We start from the raw sequence: 27,802 nt of genomic DNA on the forward strand, positions 1-27,802 counted from the left end.
TCTTCCACACACACTTTTCCTAGCCTACTTTCTCCTCCATTATAGATGGAAAAGTGCCCCCAAAACATAACCCCTTTACCTGCCTGTGTGAGATATAAGCCATTCCTTTCTTATTCCTAAAAGAATATGTGTCCTTGTGTTAACAGGTACAAATTTGCAAGCACAGTTTTTGCTGTGCAAGAAATACCCAGCTTCTTTAGACTTTGTTTTGTTTTGTTTTGAAGTACGCTCCACGCCCAACGTGGGGCTTGAACTCACGACCCTGAGTTCAAGAGTCACCCAGTCACGGGAGCCCCTCTTCTTTAGTTTTAACAAACCAATATAAATCCAATTCTGTCACTGGTTTGGGAATCTAGCGTCAGACACTATTCTAACAGAGCTCCCCCATTATGCTGTGTTTGAAACCAGGGTCTTAGCACCAAAGCATTCAGTCCCCATAGTTTCCTGCGGCTCCCCACCGAGACACCTACCACCCGAGCCTGAGTGGTCCCCTCAATTCAAGTGCTTGCCTCCCTCACTAGAGGTCAGCAGAACTGTTTCAAGTCTTCCTCTCCACATAAGGAATTTTTTCCGTTCTCACAGGGCTCCCCCGGTGGAGCTCTGGCTGCAACTCACAGCGCACCACAATTTGGACAGTGGCTGTGTTTTAAGGAAGGTAATGCCATCGTTCTAATCAAATCACGTTGGCCTTTGAAAAACTCCAAGTCCAGCTAACTGAACAGCGCTCCTGGGTGCCACTGGGCAGCAGGCTAACGCTGGGGAAACGGACCACGGAGACGAAGACCCGGAGGCGGACGGCAGAAAGGAGCAGGAGACCTTTCCGACACCACAGGGACGCGCGCGGGCCTCCACCGGGCTTGGACACCCCCGCCCCCGCGGGGAATCACGCCTCCTCCCCGAGCAGCCCCCGACTGCCCCCTGGTGGCCGCTAGTGCGTCCTCCCGAACCAAGGCACCAATCAGATCTCCAAAACGACCAAGCCACCCGTCCCCACCGCGCGCACTTCCCTCTCCCTTCCCTCCTGGTTTAGCAAAATACTGGGATTCTTAAGAGGCAAACCCGCGGGGTCCCTGTCATAAGCTAGTTACAGACAGTCCTGTCTCCTCTATCGCCGACCGTAGCAGGTCAGCATCCCAGCTACTGCTCCGGGTCCAGAGATCGAGGCTCAGGGCCATTGCTCTCCGGCGAGCGGGCGGGCATCTCCCGAGCGCGCTCTGAATCGGGCTGAGACGCGCACCTTCCAGCGCCTTCCAGCGCGTCCAGGCTCCAGCCCCTCCGATACCGACGGCGCGCGGGGCCCCCGAGCTGCCCCGGGGCTCAAACACCGGCCTGGCTGTGCCTGCAGGGCGCTTGGGGACTTGCTGGAAGAGGTTATCAAACACGCGCACCAATAAACTTGAACGAACCTCCCGCGATGTACATCAGGGGGTAAACGAAAAAAGGTGTTTCTGAGGAAGCGACGCCCCATTACCAACCAGGCAAACGGGCGGGAAATGCACTCCGCTATGAGGAGCAACACCTTTTCTGATTTTACCGGTTAAAGAGGGCCCCACAGGTCTCGGATGCTCTTCCTTAGTGGGGAGGGCAGAGAAAACGAATCAAGGATTTCAAGAACTGGAGCCCGCTACCTACCATGCTCTGAGGACCCCGGGGGAGCTCAAAAAGCCAGCTCGCGGCCATCTCGCACCTCGCGCCTCCCGCCTCGCGCCTGGGCGTTCTCGCGAGGTCCGCACGCGCTCGCCAGACTGCCAGGCGCGCGTGCGCAGCTCGGACCTGGCGGGAGGGGGCAGGTGCTGGGAGGAGCGGGACCCGCGACAGTTAGACCGCGCGGTGGACCTGGCGGCGGGGGCCCAGGGATGCCGCGGCTCCTCTGCGTGTGTCTGCTGTCGCTGGGGCTCCTGTTAGTTCGGTTCTCCCTTGAGCTGAGCGAAATCAGCAGAGCCAGGAGGCTGTGCGGCAGGCACCTCCTGAAGGAAATAGTAAAACTCTGTGGCAATGTCAATTGGAGCTACTTCGAAGAGGAAACCCCCATGCCGCCACTGTTTCCCCAGGACAACGAGATTGAAACCTTCATCCCAGACCGGTTGGAAAGCTCCCAAACCACTTTCCCGGCTTGGGCGAGAGGCACTAACCCAGGTAAAAACATAAACCGAAGGCATGTTTGCTCATCCTTGTACTTTCTTTTACCCCAATCTGCTGTGCCAGATGGTGAGTTTCCCCAGGAAATGGAATTTGTGCCTAGTACACAGATAAATAAGAATTTTTATAAGCCGATATATCGCGGATAGGGAAAACCTCAATGAAGCTTTTTTAAAAAACCTAGACGAAATAAGTGTACACATATAAATGTATACATTTATGTAAGAATGCGGCTTCTTCCTTAGCTTTCCTTTTCTGGAGTACACTTGTTTTTGTTGCTGTTTTTGTTTGTTTTAAATATTTTATTTATTTCAGAGAGAGAGACAAAGAGAGAGCATGAGCAGGGGGAGCAGGACCCAAGGAGTGGGAGGAGAAACAGACTCCCCGCTGAGCAGGGAGAGGAATGTGGGGCTGGATCTCAGGACCCTGGGATCATGACCTGAGCAGAAGGCAGACCCTTAACCATCTGAGTTCACTTGTCACCTGGCAAACCCCACTTTGTCCTTCGGAGCCTCTGAGGTTTCATTTTCCCTGTGAAGTCACCACTGACCCCTTCATAGCTACTCACTCCATTCTGTCTACCACAATATCTAACACATAGATAGATCTACTTGACCATCATCAGGACCAGCCACATAATTGGCCCAACCCAGGTGCGGAACAAAAATGCAGGGCCCCTTGTTCAAAAGCAGGAAAGGGCCAATAAAGGTACTAAAATATAAAGCTTCCTCCCCCCCTTTCTTTGTATGTTATCTCCTCTGCTCATACACATGGTCTATTCTCCCAACAGATTTCACTTAAAAGCTCATGTACTTAACACTTCACTTACAAGATGAAATTTTTGAGAATTTCAAGACTTGACAACAGAGCGTTAAAGAAAATGCAAGGTCCTCCTCAGTGCTGGGTCTGTGTGCGCAAAAAGTCTCTCCCTTAAGGCCAGTCCTGTATACCAGACCATATTATAGGGCTTATTTCATGCATGTATTTTTTTAAAATATTTTTTATTTAGTTATTTGACAGAGAGACAGCCAGCGAGAAAGGGAACACAAGCAGGGGGAGTGGGAGAGGAAGAAAGCAGGCTCCCAGGGGAGGAGCCCGATGCGGGGGCGGGATCCCGGAACACCGGGATCACGCCCTGAGCCGAAGGCAGATGCCTAACGACTGAGCCACCCAGGCGCCTCTATTTCATGCATGTTTTTATCTGAAACGCCTTGCAGAAGGCCTAGAACACAGTATTGCTTAATATATATTGAATGTATACTTAATGCTTTTAAGCAGTCTTTAGGAAGAATATTCCTGTTTCAGATTCATTGTTACCTTCTAACTGTATATTTACATTTTAGTACCAACATGGTTTGTCATTTTAAAAGAAAATGCACTTTCTATAGGCTGTCCATAGCATAGTGTCATTGAAATTATTGTATTTTAAAGTCATTCAATTACTTTAATTTGATTTGGACAAATTTTGCAAGAGGCAAGATTTCTGAAATTAAGGAAAGGAGTGGACTATCATGCCAAAAAACACCCGATGTAGATGACGGAGACAAACTAAAATTGCCTCCCACATTATAGGCACTCATTTTAACTTACTAAATGAACCAATGAATGAATGGAACTTACTCCATTCTTCTATTGCTGCTAAGGGAATGAAAACTTTGAAAGACAAAGAATGGAAACCATCAGACTGATTCTTGATCATTTTCTACCATCAAACCTACCTACATATAAACTTACTTTATTTTGCTTTTATAATGGAAGAAGCGTCTCCCCCCAGTCATCCACTTGTACTTTATTTCAGCGATTCTCACACTTTCATGTGCATATGATTCACCTGGGGAATACTGTTAATGTACAGGTTGTGATTCAGTGGGTGGGGCCCTGAGCGTCTTCGTTTTTGCAAGCTCCCAGAGAGACCTGATGCTGCTCTCACTACCTATACCGTAGTCAAAATTTTACATTCAGACATCCAAGCTTGAGTTTGTTATTTAAAAAGAGCCTAGAATCCCTTTTCTCAACAAAGCCTGCTCTGGAGACTATTAATTTTTATAAGAACCAACTTTAAAACTCAAAGCTGTGCTTGCTTCAGTAGCACATAAACTGAAACTCAGAGCTGATTAATGACTGCTTTGCTTTAGGTGTTATTCACACTTCCCTGGAGAGATAAGTGTCATTAATTCAATGAGGAGAGAGCTGCAGTGAAACAAGATTTGTAGGAAATAAAAATGTATCTTACAGCATTCTAGAATTGTCATACCAATGAAACATGTTACTGTGGCAACTATGTAAAGGACAGTTTTCTAAAGTGGAAATGTCATGTGGCCATAAAGCCATAGTCGTTTTACAATGTGTGGAAGAATGAAAAATGGATTTAAGTTATCAATATGTATTTGTGGTAAATTTTTAAAAATTATTGACCTAGTGGCACCTGGGTGGGTTATTTGGTTAGGTGTCTGCCTTTGGCTCAGGTCATGATCTCAGAGTCCTGGGATGGAACCTGCCTCAGCCTCCCTGCTCAGCGACAGTCTGCCTCTCCCTCTGCACCCCTACCCCACTTGTACTCACTCTCTCCTCTCTCTCAATTAAATAAATAAAATCTTTAAAAAAATTAATTAAAAAATTATTGACCTATAGGGAAAGATAACATTCAATATATCCTGTTAATTTCCAATGAATAATTAGAAGTCATAGAGAAGAGGTACATGTTCTCAATATAGAATATATAATTATGCCATTTCTTTTTCATTTGAATGTGGCTGAAAAGTTAACTTTTATTAGCTTGTACTAGCAAGATACATTTCTATGTTAGATCAAGTCAATTATCAACAATTTTAATCTTCTGATTATCTATTTGAGTCTGACACAGGAAAAGATAGTTTAGTGCACTGATATTTTAAAATGTTTTTCAGAACTACTCATATATAACTTGAATCTGAAATTGTGTGCTTCTTGATAGTGGATCCTTAAGGATATGGGCTATGTCTCCAAGACCTACCCCATTATATTTCTAAATTCTGGCTGAGTATGGTGCTTCCTAGCTCTTAGTGCCAGGTGAAATCATTAATGCTTCATCACCAGCTTTTCATAATCCATAACCCCTATTCCAGTTGGATCAGTCATATTCCCTACACATCTATTCTTGTTTTTTAGATATCGTTATCACAAATGGGCTATGCAGGACCCCTTTCTTTATATATTAATTCAGCAAAATTTGAATGCCTATCACATGCTGGGTATTTTTCTTGGTGCTTGGAGTATAAGAGTGAAGAGTTTTACTCAGGTAGCAGTGAAGACTTCTGCCCTCCTGAAGCTTATAGAATAGTGAAGATAGATAGTAAGCATAAGTACATTACACAGTGTGTTAGAAGATGATTAGTCTTGGGGCCGCTGGGTGGCTCAGTTAAGCATCTGCCTTCGGCTCAAGTCATGAACTCAGGGTCCTGGGATCGAGTCCCACATTGGGCTCCCTGCTCAGTGGGGAGTCTGCTTTTCCCTTTCCCTCTGCCCCTCCCCCTGCTTGTTCTCTCTCTCACATAAATAAAATCTTAAAAAAAAATATGATTAGTCTTCACATATCTCCTTTTTCTACTCCTGTTCTCCTCTCATAGGCAACAATTCCAAAGTGTTTATTATGTGTTTTTATTTTTTGTTTTTTGGCAGATTGTGCATTTTTTTCCTGTGCATGATTTTTTAAGATATACATAAATGGTATTTTTCAAAGATTTATTTTTTAGAGAGAGAGAGAGACCAAGATAGCACATGTGCGTGGAGCCGGGAGTGACATTAATTGACATTTTAAAGGCATCACTCTGGCTACTGCATTGAGGACAAGCTATAGGGAGGCAAGAGCAGAAGCGGAAGCTTGCTCTGGGGGTGCGGTAGTAGAGGTGATAGCAGCCGGATGAGACAGGAGCAGTGGTGGTAGTGGAAATTGTTTTATTCCAGATATATTTGGACAGATTTTATGTGAAATATGAGAAAAAAGAGAAGTCAAAAATGATTCTAATATATATTTTTAATGTGATCCCAAAGTTTTTGCTTTAAACATCTGGAAGGATAGGGTTTCTATCAACTGAGGTCTGATAAACTCGGATGGAGTTTTGAACATGTTGAGTTTGAGACACTGAAGTGGAGACGATGAGTAGGAAGAAGGATATATGTGAATCTGGGTTATGGAAATAATCTCACTTAAAGATAGGAATTTAGGAGTCGTAGGTGTATAGATGATTGTCGGAGCCATAAGACTGGATGAGATCACCAAGAGAAGTATACATAGAGAGGAGTGCCAAGGACTGAGCCCCGGGAGACATCAGCATTTAACAGTTGGAGGAAGTATTGCAAAGCAGATAGAAAAGAAACAAATAGACAGGTGGGAAGAAGGTGGTGTCCTAGAAACGAAGTTAAGAAAGTGTATCAAGAAGGAATGTTTCTGATGAGTCAGATAAGATGAGAATTGGTTGTTCAGTTTAGTAATATAGAGATCATTCGTGACCTTGAAAAGAGAAGTTTTGGGGCAGCGATGGAACATAAGCCTGATTAGAGAGGGTTCAAGGCAGAAGGAGAGAAGAGGAATTAATCAGTACTAGAAAACAGTCAAGGAGTTTTGCTACAGAGGGGAGAAAACAAGCAGGATGGTAACTGGCAAGGTAAACAGGGCCAAGAGGAGTGGTTTTGGCTTTTTTTTAAGTGGGAGAAATAACATTTTTTTGCTTATAGGAGTGAAGAGTTGATGATGAAGGGTATAGAGAGCATTGCTGGAGTGATGCCCTGGAGTCGGCAAGAGGAGAAGAGATATGGTCCCTAAATGGAGGAACTGGCTTTAGAGTGAATAGTTCACCTATGTAAATAGGTAGGAAGGCAGAATGTATGGGTACAGATGTTAAAAGAATAAAAAAAAATAGTGAAGGGCCCAAATGCAAGTTCTCTTATGATTGCTTTCATTTTCTTATAAAGTAGAAAGCAAACCCGATTGAGAGTATGGGAATCTAGTCATGTGGTAAATTGGACTGATAGATTTGGGCATCTTGACCTATCTTTGCATTTTTGGAATAAACACTTTCTTAATATATTTGTAAAATATGTTTATGGATTCAGTTAACTAATATCTTTTTTAGGACTTCCAAATAAACATTTATAAGTAAATGGGCTCACATGAGTGTTTTTTTTTTAAATCATATTGTTCTTACCTAGTTTTGGAATAAAGAATATACTAGGTTCATAAAATATGCTGGGCAGCTTTTGCTCTTTTCCTCTTTTCTTGGAACAACCTGTATGTGATTAGAACTTACTGTTCTTGAAAAGCAGGTAGACCCTACCTCTAAAATCATCTATGTCTGTCTTTTTAAATTTTCTGTGCCAATAAAGGCATCTTGTATTTTTCTAAGGATTCATCCATTTCATCTTGATTTTTAAATATATAACACTCATAATATTCATTTATTTTAAATACTCAGTTTTATTTGTTGTTCTTTTTTGTTGTTCCTTTTCATCTCTTCTTTCTTGATTAGTCTGGCTAGGGTTGTATTTATTTTATTAATCCTTTTAAAGAACCAAGTTTTGGGTTTCTAAACATTTATAGTGTTTTGGTTCTGTATTTCACTGATTTCTTACCTTCTTACTACTGTGGGTCCTCTTTGTTGTTCTTTTTCAAATTCATAGATCTGAATGCTCATGTTTAACCTTTCCTGTTTTCTGGTGAGTAGAGCTTGTTTCTCTCTACCTCCCCAGTTTGACATATAGTTTTCATTAATTGGTCTTTAGCTGCCTTCATTCATGTAAAAGTTTCCTTTTTATTGTCTTTTTTTACCCTTTGAGTAACAGAACATGGCACATCCCAACAGGAAGCTCTTTTTTCAATTTGCCTGCACAGTCTAATTTACTTTTTCCCGTGTACTCTATTAATTATGACACATCTTAATTCATCACATATTTATATCTGTCTTAGATGACTTAGTATTCAGTATCTTTAATATCTATCCTAAAGTGTTAATGTTCCACAATTCAGCTTACACATTTTAAATACAAAGTTAGTAAATAGTGTTCTAAAAGGACTCTAACTACAAGGTACAGGGATTCACCTAAATAATTTCGAGAAAAAATGGTGGGGGATATAGCTATTACAGAAACAAGATCTAGGAAAGAACTTTGAAAGTCTCTGGAAAGCCTGAGGAATCACATCAGCTTTAAAAACTACCTTCTCTCTTTTTCTCTCCCTCTCTGAATCTTTTCTCCTCCAATATATGTTTCTTTATGACTTTAGCTTGTCATGACAAGCTTCATAGTACCCTTTCAGTTCTGTTTCTCACCACTTCTTAGTTCTATCTTCAGAGAGAGGACATTGATTGGGCCAACTCATGTTTTCACATGGCATGGATTGTTGGCCACCATAGTACATTGATTTCTTTGGGGTCAGGTAGTAACAACCTGTAGTCACGGTTCAACTGTGGCTGTAGGGTGGTCTTATAGTTCAGAGCATGGCTGTCTAAGGGCTGGCTCTATAGCAGTGGTTACAGGCAAATGTATCCTCCTAGAAGGGACAGTAGATAGGCAAGGGCAATGACGGAAATCCAAAAAGCCTCCAAGTAATTACCTTCTGAATTTATTTTAATTTCTTTCCAGTAATACTGAATAAGTTAAGAGCAGTGTAACAGCAGTCAGTTCATTGAGCATATCGCCACTTCTTCAACTCTTCATAATTCAACAACAAAATGGTTATAAAATATGCAAAAAAAGACAAATACAGTAGTTCCCCCTTATCTGCAGGGTATATACTTCAAGACCCCTCGTGGATACCTGAAACCAGGGATAGTAAGTACCAAACCTTGCATATGTTGTTTTTTCCTATACATGCATACCTACAATAAAGGTTAATTTATAAATAAGGCACAGTAAGATATCAACAATAATAAAATATAACAATTATAATAATACACTGTAATAAAAGTTACATGAATGTGTTCTCTGTCTCTCAAAATATGTTATCTGTCCTCACCCTTCTTGTGGTGATGTGAAATAATAAAATGCCTATGTGCTGAGATGAAGTGAGGTTAATAACATAGTCATTGTGACATAGCATTAGGCTACTACTGACCGTCTGATGTTCTGTCAGAAGGGGGATCATCTGCTTCCAGACCAGAGTTGACTGCAGGGAACAGACAGCAGGGAAAGAGAAACTGCCAATAAGGGGGGACTACTGTAACCCAAGTAGAAATGGGCAAAGGATTTGAATAGACATTTCTACAAAGAGGATCTACAATAAGCACACAAAGAGATGCTCAACATCATTTGTCAGTAGGTAAATGCAAATCAAAACCACAGTGGGATATCACCTCCCATCCACTAGGATGGCCATGATCAAAAATGGAAAACTCAAGTGTTAATGAGGGTGTGGAGCAACTCAAATCCTAATATATCAATGGTGGGACTATAAAATGATGTAGTCACTGTGGAAAATGGTTTCTCAGAAAATTAAACAAATTAACCTTAAGATCTGGCAGTTCTACTACTAGATTTATACCCAAGAAAATTACAGACATATTTTCACACAAAAACTTGTATGTGAATATTCACAGCAGCACTATTCATAATAGCCAAAAGGTAGAAACAACCCAAATGTCCATCAACTGATAAATGTATCAACAAAATGTGATATATCCATACAATGGAAAACTATTCAGGCATAAAAGGAATAAAATGCTGATACATGCTACAACATAGATATGTGAAAGAAATCAGATATAAATGGCCACATGTGTGTGGTATGATTTCATTTCCAAAATAGGCAAATACTTAGAAATGAAAAGTAAGTCAGTGGTTGCCCGAGGCTGGAGGAAGAGGGAAACAGGAATGACTGTTCACGGGTATGGGGCTTCTCTTGGGGCTGACACCAATGTTCTGGAATTAGATAGTGGTGATGGTTGCATAACCTTGTGAATATACTAAAAAACACTGAATTGTATGCTTTAAAATACTGAATTTTATGACATGTGAATGATATCTCAATAAAAAATGTCTTTGCATAAAAAATGTGCAAAAATTTTTAAGCTTTTTTATAGGAAAACACTACTTAAAACCATTTTAGTTAAGATATATACATTGCTTTTGAAAACCATTTTATTATTCAAAATGTAATTACTTGTTTTTTAATAATTAGCAGACTTTAGGGGCCCCTGGGTGGCACAATCGGTTGAGCTTCCAACTCTTGGTTTCTGCTCTGGTCATGATCTCAGCATTGTGAGATCAAGCCCTGCATCAGGCTCCGCACTCAGCACGGAGTCTGCTTGAGATTCTCTCCCTCTCCCTCTGCCCCTCCCCACGCTGGTATGCTCATGCTCTCTCTCTCTCAAATAAATAAATAAATCTTAAAAAAAATAATTAGTGGACTTTAGTATTCTAGTATTATGATTAACTTTTCATCTAAAGGAAGATTTTAATAAAGTAGGATTTTTTTCTTGTCTCTCAACAGTCTCTACTTCTGCCTCTGAGGAAGAAGCGATTAACAGTTTGGAGATGTCACCACTGCCTGAGTATAGATATATAAGGGCCAACTTGCCACCTGATAAGACAAGAGAATTTTCCTCATCACAAGATACCAATCAGTATATTCATGAAATTTCAGAATTTCAGAAGAAAGATACAAACAAAATTAAAACCTTACGCAATGTGTTTTGGGGGAATCATCCCCAAAGAAAACGCAGAGGATACTCAGAAAAGTGTTGTCTTAAAGGATGTACAATAGAAGAACTCAGCATCGCATGTTTTCCATATGTTGAATATAAAAACTTACAGAAACAAGTCCCATCATTTGTGACTGAGATATACTAACCATCATAGGAATTATACTAACTTAATAAAAGCTTAATATATTTATTTTACTTTATTTTTGGTAATTGTCCTTGTAGGTTCTTTGCTGTGAACACCATCTGAAAGTATTTGCAGGTACTTAGCAATACTTTACGGTAATAATAGGAATCTTTGGTAATTTTGTTAACCCCAATTTTTCATATATTTTTATATTTGAAGATGTTACTGGAGGTGCTTGGAACTCTCTCAGGCTGCATTTAAATAGATTATGGTATGTTCTGCATTCCATCTCTATGACACACAGACTAATGCCCGGTGACTATTAAGCTCACTCCAGTATGCCAGTGAGTCTGTCCCACCATCTTAAAAATAACTAACCAGCTACCACTCCTAGTAGGAGCCCTTATACTGTGATAGTACGTACTCTTTTAATTCCTTGAGTTTTATTTTAGTAACTGGTCAGAAATCTTCTGTTTCTACTGAGGACTTAAAGAGAGTTCAGGGAATGTCTCTAACTTGCAAAATCTCTCCAAGATACACTGCTTTGAAGGTACTGATATAATGTGATACTCTGTTTTGGCTCGTCAGAATAGAGTGCTGACCTAGCTAGCAGTGTCAGCAGCACCTGGGAACTTGTTAGAAATGCAGTTCTCAAGTCCACCCAGACTTGCTGAATCAGAAACCCTGGGTGTGGGGCTCAGTGATCTGCGTTGTTACAGGCCCTCCAGCTCATTCTGAAGTCGGTTAAAGGTCGAGAACCACTGGTAATAGTCCTATGGAATACTGTCAAAATCCTATGACTTATGTGCCTGCATATTTCAACTCAATAAGATGTTGTAACACTAAGTTCGTGGTGTATTTTTCCACTTTCTGTCCACATGTGAAATATTTTTAATGGTACAAATTAGAGAAAAACTTATTCCAAAGAATTCAAAGTGGAATTCTTACTTTCCACCATTGATAGGAGGTAAGCATCATTTGAAATCTTTCTCTAGTTTCTTTCTCAAATATGTACTGTAATGTTCTTTACAATTAAAACTTTTATTCCTATTTGGCGCTGTTATTTCTTAGGACAAAGGTTCTTTTTCACATGTATCTATTATCGTATACACTTAAAATGCCTTAATAAATATGTCTGAACTTTTTTACCAGTTCCTGGGTAGTCTACATTCAGTTGTCTTTCTAAATATGGGGAGCCGCCTGCCTAGATACAAAATGACAGATTACATCACGGTTTCGTGGTAGATGGAAACGCACCACTAAGAACTGCCTGTGCTTAGGCTAGAATGCAGCAGTGCACTTGAGCCCGCTTTGAATTATAGGTTTGTCCCTGTAGTTTAAAAATAAAAATACAGTTTATTAGTTTACTGATATACACACATCAAAAGTCAAAATTAGAAAGGCATGAGATTGGGGCACCTGGGTGGCTCAGTCAGTTAAGCATCCAACTTTTGATTTCAGCTGAGGTCATCATCTCAGTGTTGTGAAATCGAGACCCATGCTGGGTGTGGAGCCTGCTTGAGATTCTCCCTCTCCCCACTCTTAAAAAAAAAAAGCATGAGATTAACCAAGTGTGCTATTTGCATAGCTGAATACTTCCCTACACACTTCAATAATTTGTATGTTAGGGTATATATTAATTTGTTTTTTGGTTTAATGCCTATCCTTTAATATTTATAATTGTGCTAACAATGATTTTGTGCATTTGCATAGAACACTCACATTTTTCTTATGGACTCCTTAGAGCAATCCTGAAGCAGGAAAAAATGAAAGAAAGCTGAGATACTTTGATATTAAGCACCTTATTGAGTCTCCTTTATGTTCAGTTACTTGCCAGTTAGTGATAGAGCTGGATCAAGATTTAATCCTAGCATCTTGTTCAATACTCCTGATGTCAATAAAATCATGAACAGAAATTATCCACATATTTTTGTTTGGAGCTCAGGCCATTTATTTGGCCTTTGTTTTGACTTCTGTATTGGCTTCCAGCCCTAAATCTCCTGTTCTTTATTCTGCTTTGTGATGCTGAGACTTGGATCCTGTAAACCACACTTTTCCTTTACCAGCTGGCTTCCTGTTAGATTCTGCCAGTGGGGCACTAGAGAGGACCCTTCCCCTCTTGCTCCCTGTTTCTTTCAGCATCACCCAACAGCATTTCTGCCTACTGGTAGTGACAGCTTTGCTTGTTTTGTCCTCAACTTCCACAACCAGCTTCATCCCCTTCCCTCAGAAATACCAATCCCAGGTGTCTGATGCCCCTTCCTCAAAGGTCTGAGTCCCATCTCTGGGGGGCCCTCCCCCAAGCTCCCGCAGTACCAGCACCAGCTGGGCAGGCAGAGATCTGCTCCCAGCTCCATAGTGCCCTTCCTCCAAGCTTCTAGGTTTTGATAACCTCAAATTCTTTCCTTTGTGTAGGCATGGTAGCTGCTTCCTAAAGTTGTAGTTTTTCGTTTTTGTTTTTAATTTGTGTTATCTTACTATTTGACTTTTTTCTTTTTCAGTCCTCTAATGCAAGTCTAACATTTTATATTAAATTTACTGTTAAAATACCTGATGTGGTTTCTGTTTTCTTGGGTGGGCTTGAATGATAAAGCCCCTGACAGTGTTTCAGAAAGTGGTTTTGAATTGTTTTAGGGCAAGGATGGTGGTAAACAATTTCATCTTAAAAGGAAACTCTAAATGATTAGTTATGGCTTGCCCATTTGCAAGTCAATCCAGGCCCAGATTACCGTTATCATTATGGATGTCTTTCCTTTTGTAAAATTTAATATAAATGGAGTCCTACAGTACATACTCTTAGGTCTGGCTCATTTCACTCAGCATAAGTTTTCTGAGATACATCAGTATTGTTGCATCAGTACTTTGTTCCTTTCGCTTTTTGCATAGCATCCCATTGTATTAGGAATAAGGCTGCTATGAACACTCATGTACAAGTTTTACTGTGAGCATGTTTTTATTTCTCTTGCATAAACATGTAGGAGTGGCAATGCTGTGGCATATAAGTGTATATTTAACTTCATAAGAAATTGTCAAGTGCTTTTTCTGAGATCCAGTTGCTCCATCTTTTCACCAACACTTAGTATTATCAGTCTTTCAAATTTTTATGTTTATGTTTTTTACAAATCTGGCTTTCGAATATACTTAGCCATAAAGTGAAAAAGACTATGTGAATCCTGACTTACATATATCTTGACATAGTCTTTTTAATTTTAGCTATTCTCGTGAGTGTTGTGCTAGCTTACTGTGGTTTTAATTTGCATTTCCTCATGACTAATGATGTTGAGCCTCTTTTCATATGCTTATTTTTCATTCATGCATCTTCTTTTGTGTTTGTACAAATCTTTTGCCTGTTTTTAGTTTAATTAATGAATTGTAAGAGGTCTTCATAAATTATGCTGTTGACAGAGAAGAATATCAATCTTTTAAAATTTCTTGAGAATTGTTTTATGGCCCAGCATATGTTTCATCTTGATGATTATTTTATCTGTACTTGACATGAATGTATATATTCTGCTGTTGTTTGGTGGAGTGTTCTGTAAATGTCAATTAGGTCAAGTTGGCTGATTGCAATGTTCTATGTATTTACTGATCTTGTGTTCTTCTTGTTCTGTCAATTAGTAGAAGTGTTGAAATGTCTGGAATTGTGTATTTGTCTATTTATCCTTTTAGGTTATTTATATTTCATGTATTTCAAAATGCTGATACTAGGTGCATGGCATGAATTGCTTTTGGTTATTAGGTCTCCCTTTATCATTGGTAATATTCCTGATATTAATACAGCCACTCCCAACTTACTGATTAGCATTTCCATTATATATGATTTTTCCACTCTTTTACTTTTGGCTAAAAAAGTATCTTCATCTTTATATTTCAAGTTGGTTCCTTGTGAACAGCATGTACTTCGTTCTTGCATTTTCATTACATTTGACAACATATATCTTTTTGGAATGTTTAGATAATTGATTAATATAATTATCAATATGGTTTGGGTTTAAATCTATTATGTTCCTGCTATTTTTTATTTGTCCTATTTGATTTCTGTTCTTTTTTCTCCTTGCATTCTATTGGGTTGACTTTTCTTTAATAATTCCATTTTATCACTTCTATTAGTTAGCTGTTAGCTATTTCTCTTAATTTTTAATTTTGATATTTAGTGGTTACCCTAGAGTTTACAATATGCATCTTTATCACAGATTACCTTCAAATAGTATCACTTCACAAGCAGTTTAAGACCTTGTCAGCAGTATACTTAACTCCCCGTCTTGTCTTTTCTTCTATTTGTGCTATATCCTTTTACTTCTACATCTATTACGAACCACATATTTTTATTATTTTGTTTTAAATTTATTCATACACATTTAATAAGATTATTGCCATTGCATACATTTTCAACCGATTTTTACATTAAGCCAATGTGTCATGCAGCCATCAAAAATCTGTAGTTCACTTTATATTCTAGCTTCTTAGAAATCCGGTTTGTAGTCTAATTTAGACCCTAGCTACTTAAAATCAGCTACTTCTGATTGCTTTCATGAAGTCTTTCTGTACTACAAACTCATGATCAGCATGAATTGTAAATATGCCTGGTTCAGTGCAAACATTTTTCAGGTCTGCTCCATTAGAGCCATCTGAAGGCTTTGTAAATGCTTTGTAATGGTGCCTCCATAGATTTTCGAGATATCTAACCTTGCTTATAAATAAATTAATGTGAATCTTTTCTATTTATCTGGAGACACCAAAGCAGGATCCACTGTACTTGTTTGTCGTCATGATTATTTTAACTGTGCAGAGGATCATATCCATCCATTTGTGTAACTGCATAAAGTTCTCTGAATCCATCAGCTGAAGTACTTCTAGGAAACCAGTATCCACCAATGGCATCTTTTTTTAATCCATAAAAATGATGCATGACTGATGATTCTTGGTGTAAACATTTCTCTGATCAAATGTGCACTTTCATCCATGTACTTGTCTACAATAGAATTGGATACTAAGAAATTCGCATTCCAGCTGGCTAACAGCAGCTCTTGCTATTAGTGTTTTCCTTAACTGTTGGCCCATATAACAAACAGCCTTTTGTAGATATCCCTAAGCTGAAATAATTCTAGGTTTGTAAGAGGTAGTTCTACAGTCTCTGAATTCTCTGATCCGTTCTGATAACCCCTCCACGTCACAAGAAGAAATATTCCCTAGGTCCTTATGAGACATGCTGTAAACCAGTGGATCTTGGCAAATATCAATGTAATCACAAACAAAACAACTCTTGTTCCTGACTTCAGCTTAATTTTTTCAAGCTGACAATGACAACAAACAACATATCTTGGTTCATTTAACAATGAATTTTTCTTCAGTTAACTTCTTAGGTACTTCACCCAGTTTGCCAAGATTTGGGTGATTGTATGTCCTTTGGATCATTTTCAGGCTATTCATACTGACTGGTAACTCCTTTTAAGTTCCCTTAACTATTTAAGATAGTTGTTGATCTTCTTGTGTTCCACCATCTTTTCTTGTGATAGCCTTGAACCTCATTATGTCTATGGTCTGCCATGATGAGATACCATCACTCATAGGAAATGCCAAGAATGGCCATGGCCATTGGGGTGGGAGAAATAGAATGAAGGACAGCAGCACTGGAAGGCGAGGGATGGATGGCTCTGCTCATCCCAATTATCTTTCAAGGTAATCAAAAAGAAAGAAGAGCAGCGCCTGGGCGGCTCAGTCAGTTAAGTGTCTGACTCGTGACTGCAGCTCAGGTCACGATCTCAGGGATTGTGAGATTGAGCCCCGTATCGGGCTCCACACTCAGCAGGAAGCCTGCTTGAGATTCTCTCCCTCTGCACCCCCCAAACTCCCGTGCACATGCTCTCTCTAAAATAAATAAATACATCTTTGAAAAAATATAGTAATCAAACCAGACATGGGTGTACCATGAAATTACCAGTTTTGGTTAGTAGTTTCACTTCAAACTTCAGTAGAATACACAGTTAATCACAGGAAAATGCTCTCATGTTTCTACTACCAAATCTACAAACCTATATTTACCGCCTTGTACAATCTTCCCTCGGGTGGAGAAGTGTCCCTGACGTATTAAAGACTCATTTCTCTCTTGTGCTCTGGATCCCATTCAAAATTTTCCTCCCTTTATAATTTGCACCCCCATCAGTCTTTCTCTTTCTTTATGGCTCACTCCATCAGCATATAAACTTGATGTAATATCTCCCAAATAAAAACCAAGAATCTTATTTTCTTGCCCACTATCACTTTATTTTCCTGTTCCCCTTCATGGCAAAACTTCTCAAATGGTAATCTACACTTACTGTCTTTAATTCCTTACCAACCTTATAACCTCTTCAGTCCAATCCAGTCTGGAAGCTGTCCTCCACCTATACTGAATGTACCATCAGTTCACTAAGGCCAATTACAATGGTGAGTGAACAAAACTCCTATTACTCGGTGCTTCAGTAAATAACATTCAAAATGACTGACCATGGGGCACCTGGGTGGCTCAGCGAAGCATCTGACTCTTGATTTCAGCTCGGGTCATGATCTCAGGGGTGTGAGATGGAGGCCCCTTGCTAAAGATTCTCTCTTTCCCTCTGCCCCTCCCCACCCCTCTCTTGAAAAAAAAAAAAAAAAAGACTGACCACGTTTTCCCACTTAAAACACATTTCTCTTGCTTTCATGAAACTCCACTCTGCTTGTTTTCCTCTTTCACTGACCACTCTGTCTTTCTTTGCTGACTCATCCTCTATCTAACCTCTAAATGTTAGATTGTCTCAGAACCTGATCCTCTATTTGCTTCCGTTCTCTAAAAACACTTCCTTAAGTTACCTTAACTATATCCGTTATTTTAAATGATTACCTATGTGACATCTCTACTTAGAAATATAATAGGCATCTCAACATGTCCCAAATGGAATTCTGTCTAAACTCCTTCCTCCTCCATAAGTAAATAGCTCACCCATCAAACCAAAACCAAGGAAACATCCTTGATTTGTTCTTTTCTGTCACCCCTCCCATCCAATCCATCAGTTGGATCTGTTTCTACTTCTTTCCATTTCTATCCATAACTCTCTAGTCTAATACAAGACACTTTTAGGGAATGAGTGGTGAATAAACCAGTTTGGCTGGATTGGAAAGTTACTGTTGAGGAGTAAGAAGAAACAAATCTAGGTAAGGCAGTTTGGAACACATGTTGAAGGTCTTGGAATGACAGACAGAAGCCTGGTTTATAAGGGGAGCAGAGAGAGAGTTATCCCTCCTGGGCATAATTCTCCTGAAACGTGGTACTTTTTCAATAATTTAAAGTATGTTGACATAACGGTTGTTAAGAATATGGTAAAACTGTTGTTCAACATAGTACTTGAAGTCCTAGCCTCAGCAATCAGACAACAAAAAGGGAAAAAAGGCATTCAAATTGGCAAAGAAGTCAAAATTTCACTCTTCGCAGACGACATGATACTCTATGTAGAAAACCTGAAAGGTTCCACCAAAAAATTGCTAGAACTGATACAGGAATTCAGCAAAGTCATAGGATGTAAAATCAGCGCACAGAAGTCAGGTGCATTTCTATATACTAACAATGAGCCAGAAGAAAGAGAAATCAAGGAACTGATCCCATTTACAACTGCACCAAAAACCGTAAGATAACCTAGGAATAAACCTAACCAAAGCGAAGATCTGTACTCTGAAAATTGTAAAACACTTATGAATGAAATTGAGGAAAACACAAAGAAATGGAAAACAATCCATGCTCATGGATTTGAAGAACAAACATTGCTAAAATGTCTGCTACCCAAAGAAATCTACACATTCATAGCAATCCCTATCAAAATACCATCAAGCACTTTTCGCAGAGCTGGAACAAACAATCCTAAAATTTGTATGGAACCAGAAAAAGACTCCTAATAGCCAAAGGAATGTTGAAAAAGAAAACCAAAGCTGAAAGCATCACAATTTCAGACCTCAAGCTGTATTACAAAGCTGTAATCAAACAAGACAGTATGATTCTGGCACAGAGACAGACACATAACAGAATAGAGAACCCAGAAATGGACCCTTAACTCTATGGCCAAGTAATCTTCAACAAAGGAGGAAAGAGGGGTGCCTGGGTGGCACAGCGGTTAAGTGTCTGCCTTTGGCTCAGGGCGTGATCCCTGCGTTGTGGGATCGAGCCCCACATCAGGCTCCTCTGCTATGAGCCTGCTTCTTCCTCTCCCACTCCCCCTGCTTGTGTTCCCTCTCTCTCTGGCTGTCTCTATCTCTGTCGAATAAATAAATAAAATCTTTAAAAAAAAAAAAAAAACAAAGGAGGAAAGAATATCCAATGGAAAAAAGACAGTCTCTTCAACAAATGGTGTTGGGAAAATTGGACAGCCACAGACAGATGAATGAAACTGAACCACTTTCTTACACCACACACAAAAATAGACTCAAAATGGATGAAAGACCTAAATGTGAGACTGGAATCCATCAAAATCCTAGAGGAGAACACACACAGCAACCTCTTTGACCTTGGCTGCAGCAACTTCTTGCTAGACACATCTCTAAAGGCAAGAGAAACAGGGGCAAAAATGAACTATTGGGATTTCATCAAGATAAAAAGCTTTTGCACAGCAAAGGAAACAGTCTACAAAGCCAAAAGACAACCAACAGAATGGGAAAAGATATTTGTAAATGTCTTATCAGATAAAAAGCTAGTACCCAAAATCTATAAAGAACTTTCCAAACTCAATACCCAAAACCCAAAAAATTCAGTCAAGAAATGGGCAAAAGACATGAACAGACACTTCTCCAATGAAGACATCCAAATGGCCAACACACACATGAAAAAAAATGCTCAACATCACTTGACGTCAGGGAAATACAAATCAAAACCACAATGAGATACTATCTCACACCAGTCAGAATGGTTAAAATGAACAACTCCGGATACAACAGGTGTTGGCAAGGAGGGGAAGAAAGGGGAACCTTCTTACACTGTTGGTGGGAATGCAAACTATGGAGGTTCTCAAAAAGTCAAAAATAGAACTACCCTATCACCTAGCAACTGCACTTCTAGGTATTTATCCAAAGGATACAATCATAGTGACTCAAAGGTTCACATGCACCCCAATGTTTATAGAAGCAATGTCCACAATAGCCCAAATATGGAAAGAGCCCAGATGTCCACCAACTGATGAATGGATAAAGAAGATGTGATATATAAACACAAAGGGATGTTACTCAGCCATCAAAAAGAATGAAATCTTGCAATTGGAATGACGTGGCTGGAACTAGAGGGTATTATGCTAAGCAAAATTAAGTCAGAGAAAGACAAATACCATATGATTTCACTCATATGTGGAATTTAAGAAACAAAACAAATGAACATAGCAGAAGGGAAGGAAAAATAAGATGAAAACAAAGGGAGGCAAACCATAAGAGACTCTTAACTGTAGGAAACACACTGAGGGTTGCATGAGGGGAGATGGGTGGGGCGATGGGGTAACTGGGTGATGGGCATTAAGGAGGACACACTTGGATGTAATGAGCACTGGGTGTTGTATGCAACTGATAAATCACTAAATTCTACCCCTGAAATTGCTAATATACTATATGTTAACTAAACTGAACTTAAATAAAAATTTTTTAAAAAGAAAAAAAGATGCTAGTGAAAGCAGTGTGAAAATAATACCAGGAGAGAAGTGGAAAGGTGGTCAAAGGATAGTGTCTTTAAAAAGGGTGGGGAGGGAAGTACTTTCTTCCTCACCAGCCAATAGGGCAAGCCCTACATCAGATTCCCTTTTGATGTTAAAATATGGCTTTGCCTCTGGTGACAGTCTGAGGTGATAGACTCCATGCTATAGGAAATGGGGAGGCTGGAGCAGAAAAGTGGTAACGGTTAAAACTTTGTTACTGGGGCGCCTGGGTGGCTCAGTCGTTAAGCGTCTGCCTTTGGCTCAGGGCGTGATTCCAGAGTCCTGGGACTGAGCCCCACATCAGGCTCCTCTGCTGGGAGCCTGCTTCTTCCACTCCCACTCCCCCTGCTTGTGTTCCCTCTCTTGCTGGCTGTCTCTCTGTCAAGTAAATAAATAAAATATAATCTTTAAAAAAATTAAAAAAAAAATAAAACTTTGTTATGGGAAGAATGACCTGACAGTGACATGTAGGACTGAGAGAAGATAGGAAGACTAAGTAGGTTATTACGATAGTCTAGACATGAAGTTATAAGGGAGTACAAAGGAAGAGACTGGTGAAGGAGGCAGTGAGAAGGAAAAATGGAAAGAGTGCAAGAGATAAAAAAAAATAATCAAAGGTTTTTACTCAGGGGTTCTGAGTTCTGACGACTTAAGGGAATTGTGGTGTCATTATTATGACTAAGTACATTAGGAAGGGAGGCTGTTTTCTGCAGAAAATATGGTAAGTTCTGCCTCAGAGTTCTGAACTGCTAGCTGTGAATAGTTCTTACATATGGCTTTACTTGGTCTAATTCTCTGATCATTCACCACGATACAAAAATACTTTTGCAAACTTGGTTGTAGGTTAACACTTTCCAGATTATTGATTTGATTCAAATATATTAAATATCTATTTGCTATACTATATACATAACTGATGCGGCTTCATTTTTTACCTACCGCTGATATCCCTGTACTGCAAATTCATCAGAGGAAACATCCTTTTAGAGATGTGCTGCTACTTACTGTTCTGGGGTTTTTCCCTAGATATATTTGCAAGTTGTCTTTTTAATGCTAAAGATACTTGTTGGTCCCTTCTCAATTAAAAATCCCTTGAGGATACATCTGAACATTTTTTTCACCAACAATGTTCAGCATAGTGCCTTGTTCATTGTAGGTCCTCAAAAAAAGATCTGTTAAAAGATTAAATACATAGTTTATGGTTTGTTTACAACCTTGGCACGTTTCTTTAAAAATAAGGTAATTCAGCACATTGAGTATAAAAAGCATCAAAGTCACAAGTCCTGGGCTCTTGTCTGGCTTTGCTCCTGACCAGGTCTGTGACATGGGCAAGTTAAGGTAACAGCTTTGGATTTAGCTTCCCCAGCTACAAAATGGTTTCATCTAAATCTCTGATTCTTTCCTCACACTCCAGTAATCCTCCTTCATGTAGCAAATATTATGGTGACTTTGGAAAACATGGTTCAGTTCCTCAAGCAACCAAAGATATGTCTAGACTTGAAAGTGTACGATTTAAATAATACTTCCTGGTCTTTTGGCAGAGTACTCTCAAAGGCAAAGCTCATCCAGTCCAAACTTTTTAAAAAATTCATTTACACTCAACTTTCTCTCATCATCTAGGAAAATGCAGTATTGTCTTTTATACTGCTCCTTCCACAAAGAGTTACTTTCTATACTTTTATCAAATTGTTGTCCACTTAAATTCTTTTGTTTGGGGCGTAGAATGTGTAGCAACACAGCTAAAAATATATTCAAATGGTTTCTACTGGGAACTGAAATGATTTTGTCATCTTGCCACCTGGGCGATATAACCATGGATCACTGCAGAAAGCTTATCTAAGTGTATTGCTGCTTTAAAGCTGTGCTGCCAAAGCGGTGAAAGGCAACATAGTGAAACGGTTATGAACTCTGGCTTTGTTCAAACTGCAGCATTTCTTCCTTCTAAACATGGGGCTTGGAATTTATTGTATATTGCTAAACTTCAGTTTCCACACACTTAAAATGAGAAAAATAATAGTACCTACCAAGTGTAGGGATAAAATGAGATAATCCACAAAGAGGGTACCAAAATGATACACAGATTTAATGTAATCCCTATCAAAAATCTATCTTTTGCAGAAATAGAAAAACCCATTTTAAAATTCATATGGATCTCAAGGGACACCAAAAAGCCAAAACAATTTTGAAAAAGAACAACAAAGTTGCAGGGCTCACACTTCCTGATTTCAAAACTTAACTATAAAAACTACTAATAATCAATACAGTATGGTCCTGGCATAAAGAAAAACATATAGACTATTGGAATAAAACAGAAATAAACTCTCACATACATGGTCAAATGATTTCTCAACATGGGTGCCCCAAGATCATTCAGTGGGGAAAGGACACTCTTCCACAAATGTTGCTGGGAAAACTGCAAATCGACATGCAAAAAAATGAAGTTGAACCCTTACCTCACACCATATGAAAAAATTAACTCAAAATGGATTGAAGACATAAAATGTTAAGGGCCAAAGCTATAAAATACTTGGAAGCAAACATAGGGAAAAAGCTTCACGACACTGGATTTGGCAATGATTTCTTGGATATGATACCAAAAGAAGAGATAAATTGGAATACATCAAAATTGAAAACTTTTGTTCTTCATAGGACACAAATCAACAGAGTAAAATGGTAACCCACTGAATGGGAAAAAATACTTGTAAATTATATACCTGATGAGGGGTTAATATCCAGAATACAAAGAACTCCTATAACTTAACACAAAACTCAATTTTAAAATGGGCAAAGGACTTAAATAGTCATTTCCCCAAAGATACACAAATGGCCAATAAATTGCACGTGAAAAGATGCCCAACATCATTCATCATTAGTGAAATGCAAATCAAAACCAGGTTGCTGTACCACTTCACACCCAATAGGATGGCTACCAAACCAAACCAAAAACTGTAGCATTTTTCAGTCAAAAATGTGTACTTTGTCTTCTGGGTAAATTTCATAGAATAAATATGATCTTTACTTGGCATTGCTTGTTTCTTTCCTTTTTCTGTGTAGAAATTTTATTTTTGACTTTAATATACAATAACAGGACATGGTTTTAATATCAAAAAGTACTTTATTATCTCCTTGTCTGACCAAGAAACAAATTGTTAATATGTTGCATATTATCAAAATACCTTGTTAAGTTTTTTGAGAGGATTATTAAATCTTATTTATTGTGAAATGTAAAAACAAGACAACAAAATGGTACTCAGGGATTTATCTCCACTGAAGAAGACCCAATTTTTATATCTGTTAAGGAAAAACCATTAAATTCTAGAGAGGTTAAAATTAGATGACTTTTTAGAAAGATTATATGTCATCTAATTCTTAATTCAGATACACTATTTGGAATATTTGCTTAAAGATCTCATATGCTCAGCTGTTCTGACACTGACATATCTTCCCTTTCCTGAGGTCGTTTTTGAGGTAGTGCTGGTTTGGCCCATGTCCATAAGAGTACCTTCTAGAGCAATGTTTCTCAACTGTCTTTGTATTATTTCTCTTTTCCCCTCCCCGGGGAACTTTTTAGCCATTTTCTCCCTCATCTTCTCCATCATGAAATTTTAAAAGCACTGCATATCTGTTCATGTGCTGCATGTATTTCTGTGCTTTATACTTAAAAAGAGTAAGATTTTTCATCCCCCAAATACCAGTATTAATCCTCTTAGAGGTGATAGCTCTTGAAAAAACATGTTCTAAAGAGAAGTGGTATATGCAACTCTAACTCTCATACTAAGTCCAGGCCCAAAATACCTTCTTACGGGTCCTTTATATCTGAGATTGTTTGGGGCCACACCAAACTAAGATCCCCCAAACACCATGATTAGGGATAATCTTCTCAGAGCTGCAACATAATTAAATTTTTTTTTCTCTTAGTTTTGTTTGAATGTTTATTTAACAGGGAATTCTAAGTTGATATACCATCAGGATTCACCCTCACATAAGGTTATCCAGGATTCCTTTGCCTATATCCATAACTAGTTTATCTACTCTTCTTTATTCTTGATACATGAGTGGGATTTAGGATTTTATCAAGATACTTAAGAGGTAATGGCTTCCCTAATACAACTATTAACATGAACTACCTGATGCAACTTCAAAGGAGAAGGTAGCTTGCAATGTTAGTACTGATAAGTGAATACTTATGTAGGAAGATCTGAAGTGATATACAATGAGGATATAGTCTTTTTTTTTTTTTTTTTTTTTAAGAGAGGAGAAAGAATTCCACTAAGAATGTGACTGTTAAATGGCAAGCTGGAGAACTATAAGAAAATGACCTAGGTAATTACTAGAGCCGAAGTACTTTTGGCATTTGATTGAGTTATTTGTATGGTAATCTTACACACTTATTATAGTAAATTAAAAATAAATTTAAAATAAGTAAATTTAAAGTAAAAAAGTAATATATACTCACTGTTTCTTAGGTCTCAGATTTACAAACCATTTTTAGGAAAAGAACTGTCCTCTACAATAGTCCCAATTTTTGAAAAATTCTTCCTCCATAATAATAGTTTTAGAAATAAATGGGGCCTCTTAAAGAATTTACAATGGTGCATTCAGAGTTCTAGATTTCAACATTTTTCCAAGTCCTTCAATAAAAAGGTAAAATTCAGTTTCAGTTTTCATTGTCAACAATACCTTTACTCATATTATCAAGAACACCTATTCAACAAACTGCACTAACAGAAAGGAAAAAAAATGATACCGGGAGATACAAATTATCCTCAAAATTACTGATGGAAACATGGACTGGACGCCTGGTTGGCTCAGGTGGTTAAGCATCTGCTTTTGGCTCAGGTCATGATCTCAGGGTCCTGAGATCGAGTTCCACATCAGGCCCCTTGCTCAGCGGGGAAGCTGCCTCTCCCTCTGCCTGCTCCTCCCCCTACCTGTGCTCACTCTGACAAATAACTAAATAAAAATCTTCAAAAAATAAAAAATAAAATAAAACATTTTTTAAAAAGAGAGAAAACTTCTGGCAGAATTTATGGGAAATAGTGACTGTTATTTTGTTTTTAAAATGCTTTCTGAATAGTAGTAAGTGCAAATATTTAACACAAACCACTTCCGATATGTCATTTAGCTTTGAGCCACCCAGCAGTTTGCACATCAAGGGCCGAGACACCTTGGTTATGCAGATTAAAAGTGTTAGTGAATTCAGTTATTTGTTCCTAAGAATCAAAGCGAAGTCTTTGATTTTGCAAACAATTTTCTTTTTACTTTTCCTCCAAACAAAAATCGAGGGGTCAAAAATGCTACTAAAAAATAATAAATTTTGTTTTAATATACTTAAAATTTGGGATAGCTATAAAGATTCATTGCTACAGCAACGTTCAACAAAACTATTATGCAGAAGAAAGCATATGTGTATTTTAAGTAGTCAAAAAAGAAAATTTCAAATAGATATTTTCATAATTGAGTGCCTTGAGTGTTAGATTCGTCTTTCTCATTTTGTATCCATTTTCTTTACTACGATTTCTTTAATCTCTAATACTTTCAATTTCAGTAAATAAATTCTGACTCAGAATCTTATACTTCATGCTACTAGAAAATTCATACTCTAGGATTCATATATACTCCAAGCATTTAAAAGAACCTAAACTGGGACGCCTGGGTGGCTCAGCCGGTTAAGCGTCTGCCTTCGGCTCAGGTCAGATCCTGGGGTCCTGGGACTGAATCCCACATTCATCAGGCTCCTGCTCAGCTGGGAGTCTGCTTCTCCCTCTCCCTCTGCCCCCTCCCCTGATGATTCTCTCTCTATCTCTCTTAAATGAATAAAATATTTTTTTAAAAAATTAAAAACTCAAAGAACTTAAACTAAAAAATAAAAAAGATAAAAAAAACCTAAACTTACTCATTAAAAATACTATCCACTTAATTATTTTTTCTGTGAAAAGCATCTAAACATTTTCATCTATGTATACAACTGTTTTTGAAAGGATAATTGATCAAAAAATCTTTCCATTGCATACTTTCCTTTGTGTTTCTAGTACTTGTTCTGATACTGTCTTATCATCTGCAACTGATAATTTGCCTTCTCAGCTGCCTGCTGCTTCTGTAATACCTGCTATGCCGTCTTTGCTCTGTTTCTTGTTGTTTACAAACAGATCTAAAAGCTAAGCTTCTATTCACACTGCTCCAAGCTGACCTGCTTGACCCCAATAAATAGCATGTAAAGGCGTGCTTCCTAGGCAAGTATTAAAATTAAAACCATTTACAAAGTCTAAGAATATGGGTAGCTGAATAGGGACTCTTAAAGCTCTTTTAATGCTCTTATATTATAAACCTGCTACAGTTACTTTTAAAAGTAAGATGCCAGGCAATTTGCTAGGCAAAAAGGACTTATGATGGAATAATGATCATTAACAACTTTTACAACTATATTTATAAAGACTGGTGTTTCAGCTGGAGATAAGGCATTTCCTTATAAATTTGGAAGGCTGAAAAAGAGCAGTATTTTAGGGTCTGCACCAACCAAGCAATCCCATATGGCGTAAGTACAATAGAAATTAACTTCTTCTTAATCTAAAAAACAACATACTGTGATAAAGTAAAACAAAATTGGTAAGATTACAAAATTAAATATTTTAATATTTAGGATATAATGTGCATTGTACTAAAAGTTTGATTCATATTAAAAGTTAAAGGTTATCTGGTATGCATATTACATGAATTTGATTAATATGAAAGTTTTTAAATTCTATTCTTTGTCATTCTGAAATCTCTCCAAATGTTTCTGTCAGCATCATGAAACACTTAGTGCTAATAATTATCGTGAAATTAAGTACAGCCAACCCAAATAGATGAGTAAATGCCAAGTATTTTCTCAGATCCATACACGGATATTTTTTTTCTTAAATAAAAGGAAGCTTATCACATATAACCTAGTCGTTTGTTTGGATAATCCTGCTGACTTATACTTACTGTTGTTATTTATTCTAATACAGCAAACCGAAAGATCTATAATAAGTTATACTGAAAATTAGAAAAAAAAGCTTTCATTAGAAATCATTTAAATGCCAGAACTGTAGTGGATACAGCGATGTTCATAAGGAGCATATTAGTTGTTAACAATCTTAGGAACCACTTCTTAAAAAATCAAAAGGTAAGTTTACTATTTTTTACAGAAGGCTTTCTCTGCA

The 27,802-nt window shown here is 38.3% G+C and overlaps 1 protein-coding gene and 1 pseudogene across 1 annotated transcript; one reads left to right on the top strand and one right to left on the bottom strand.

Moving 5' to 3' along the window:
* The first annotated feature begins 1,856 nt into the window (after positions 1–1,856).
* Positions 1,857–10,959, top strand: INSL6 (insulin like 6). Its single transcript, XM_045772547.2, has 2 exons — positions 1,857–2,136; positions 10,601–10,959. Exons 1-2 carry the CDS (start codon positions 1,857–1,859, stop codon positions 10,957–10,959), a joined length of 639 nt encoding a protein of 212 aa, XP_045628503.2.
* Positions 8,719–27,721, bottom strand: LOC148107163 (26S proteasome regulatory subunit 10B pseudogene; annotated as a pseudogene).
* Between the last annotated feature and the right edge of the window lie 81 nt (positions 27,722–27,802).

Source organism: Ursus americanus, chromosome 34, assembly GCF_024610735.1.
Source record: "Ursus americanus isolate L20-20 chromosome 34, mUrsAme1.1.p, whole genome shotgun sequence".
NCBI classification, from domain to species: domain Eukaryota; kingdom Metazoa; phylum Chordata; class Mammalia; order Carnivora; family Ursidae; genus Ursus; species Ursus americanus.

Coding starts and splice junctions, on each gene's coding strand:
- INSL6 (XM_045772547.2), top strand. CDS start 1,857: ATGCCGCGGCTCCTCTGCGTGTGTCTGCTGTCGCTGGGGCTCCTGTTA. Junction 2,137..10,600: donor GGCGAGAGGCACTAACCCAG/GTAAAAACATAA, acceptor GTCTCTCAACAG/TCTCTACTTCTGCCTCTGAG.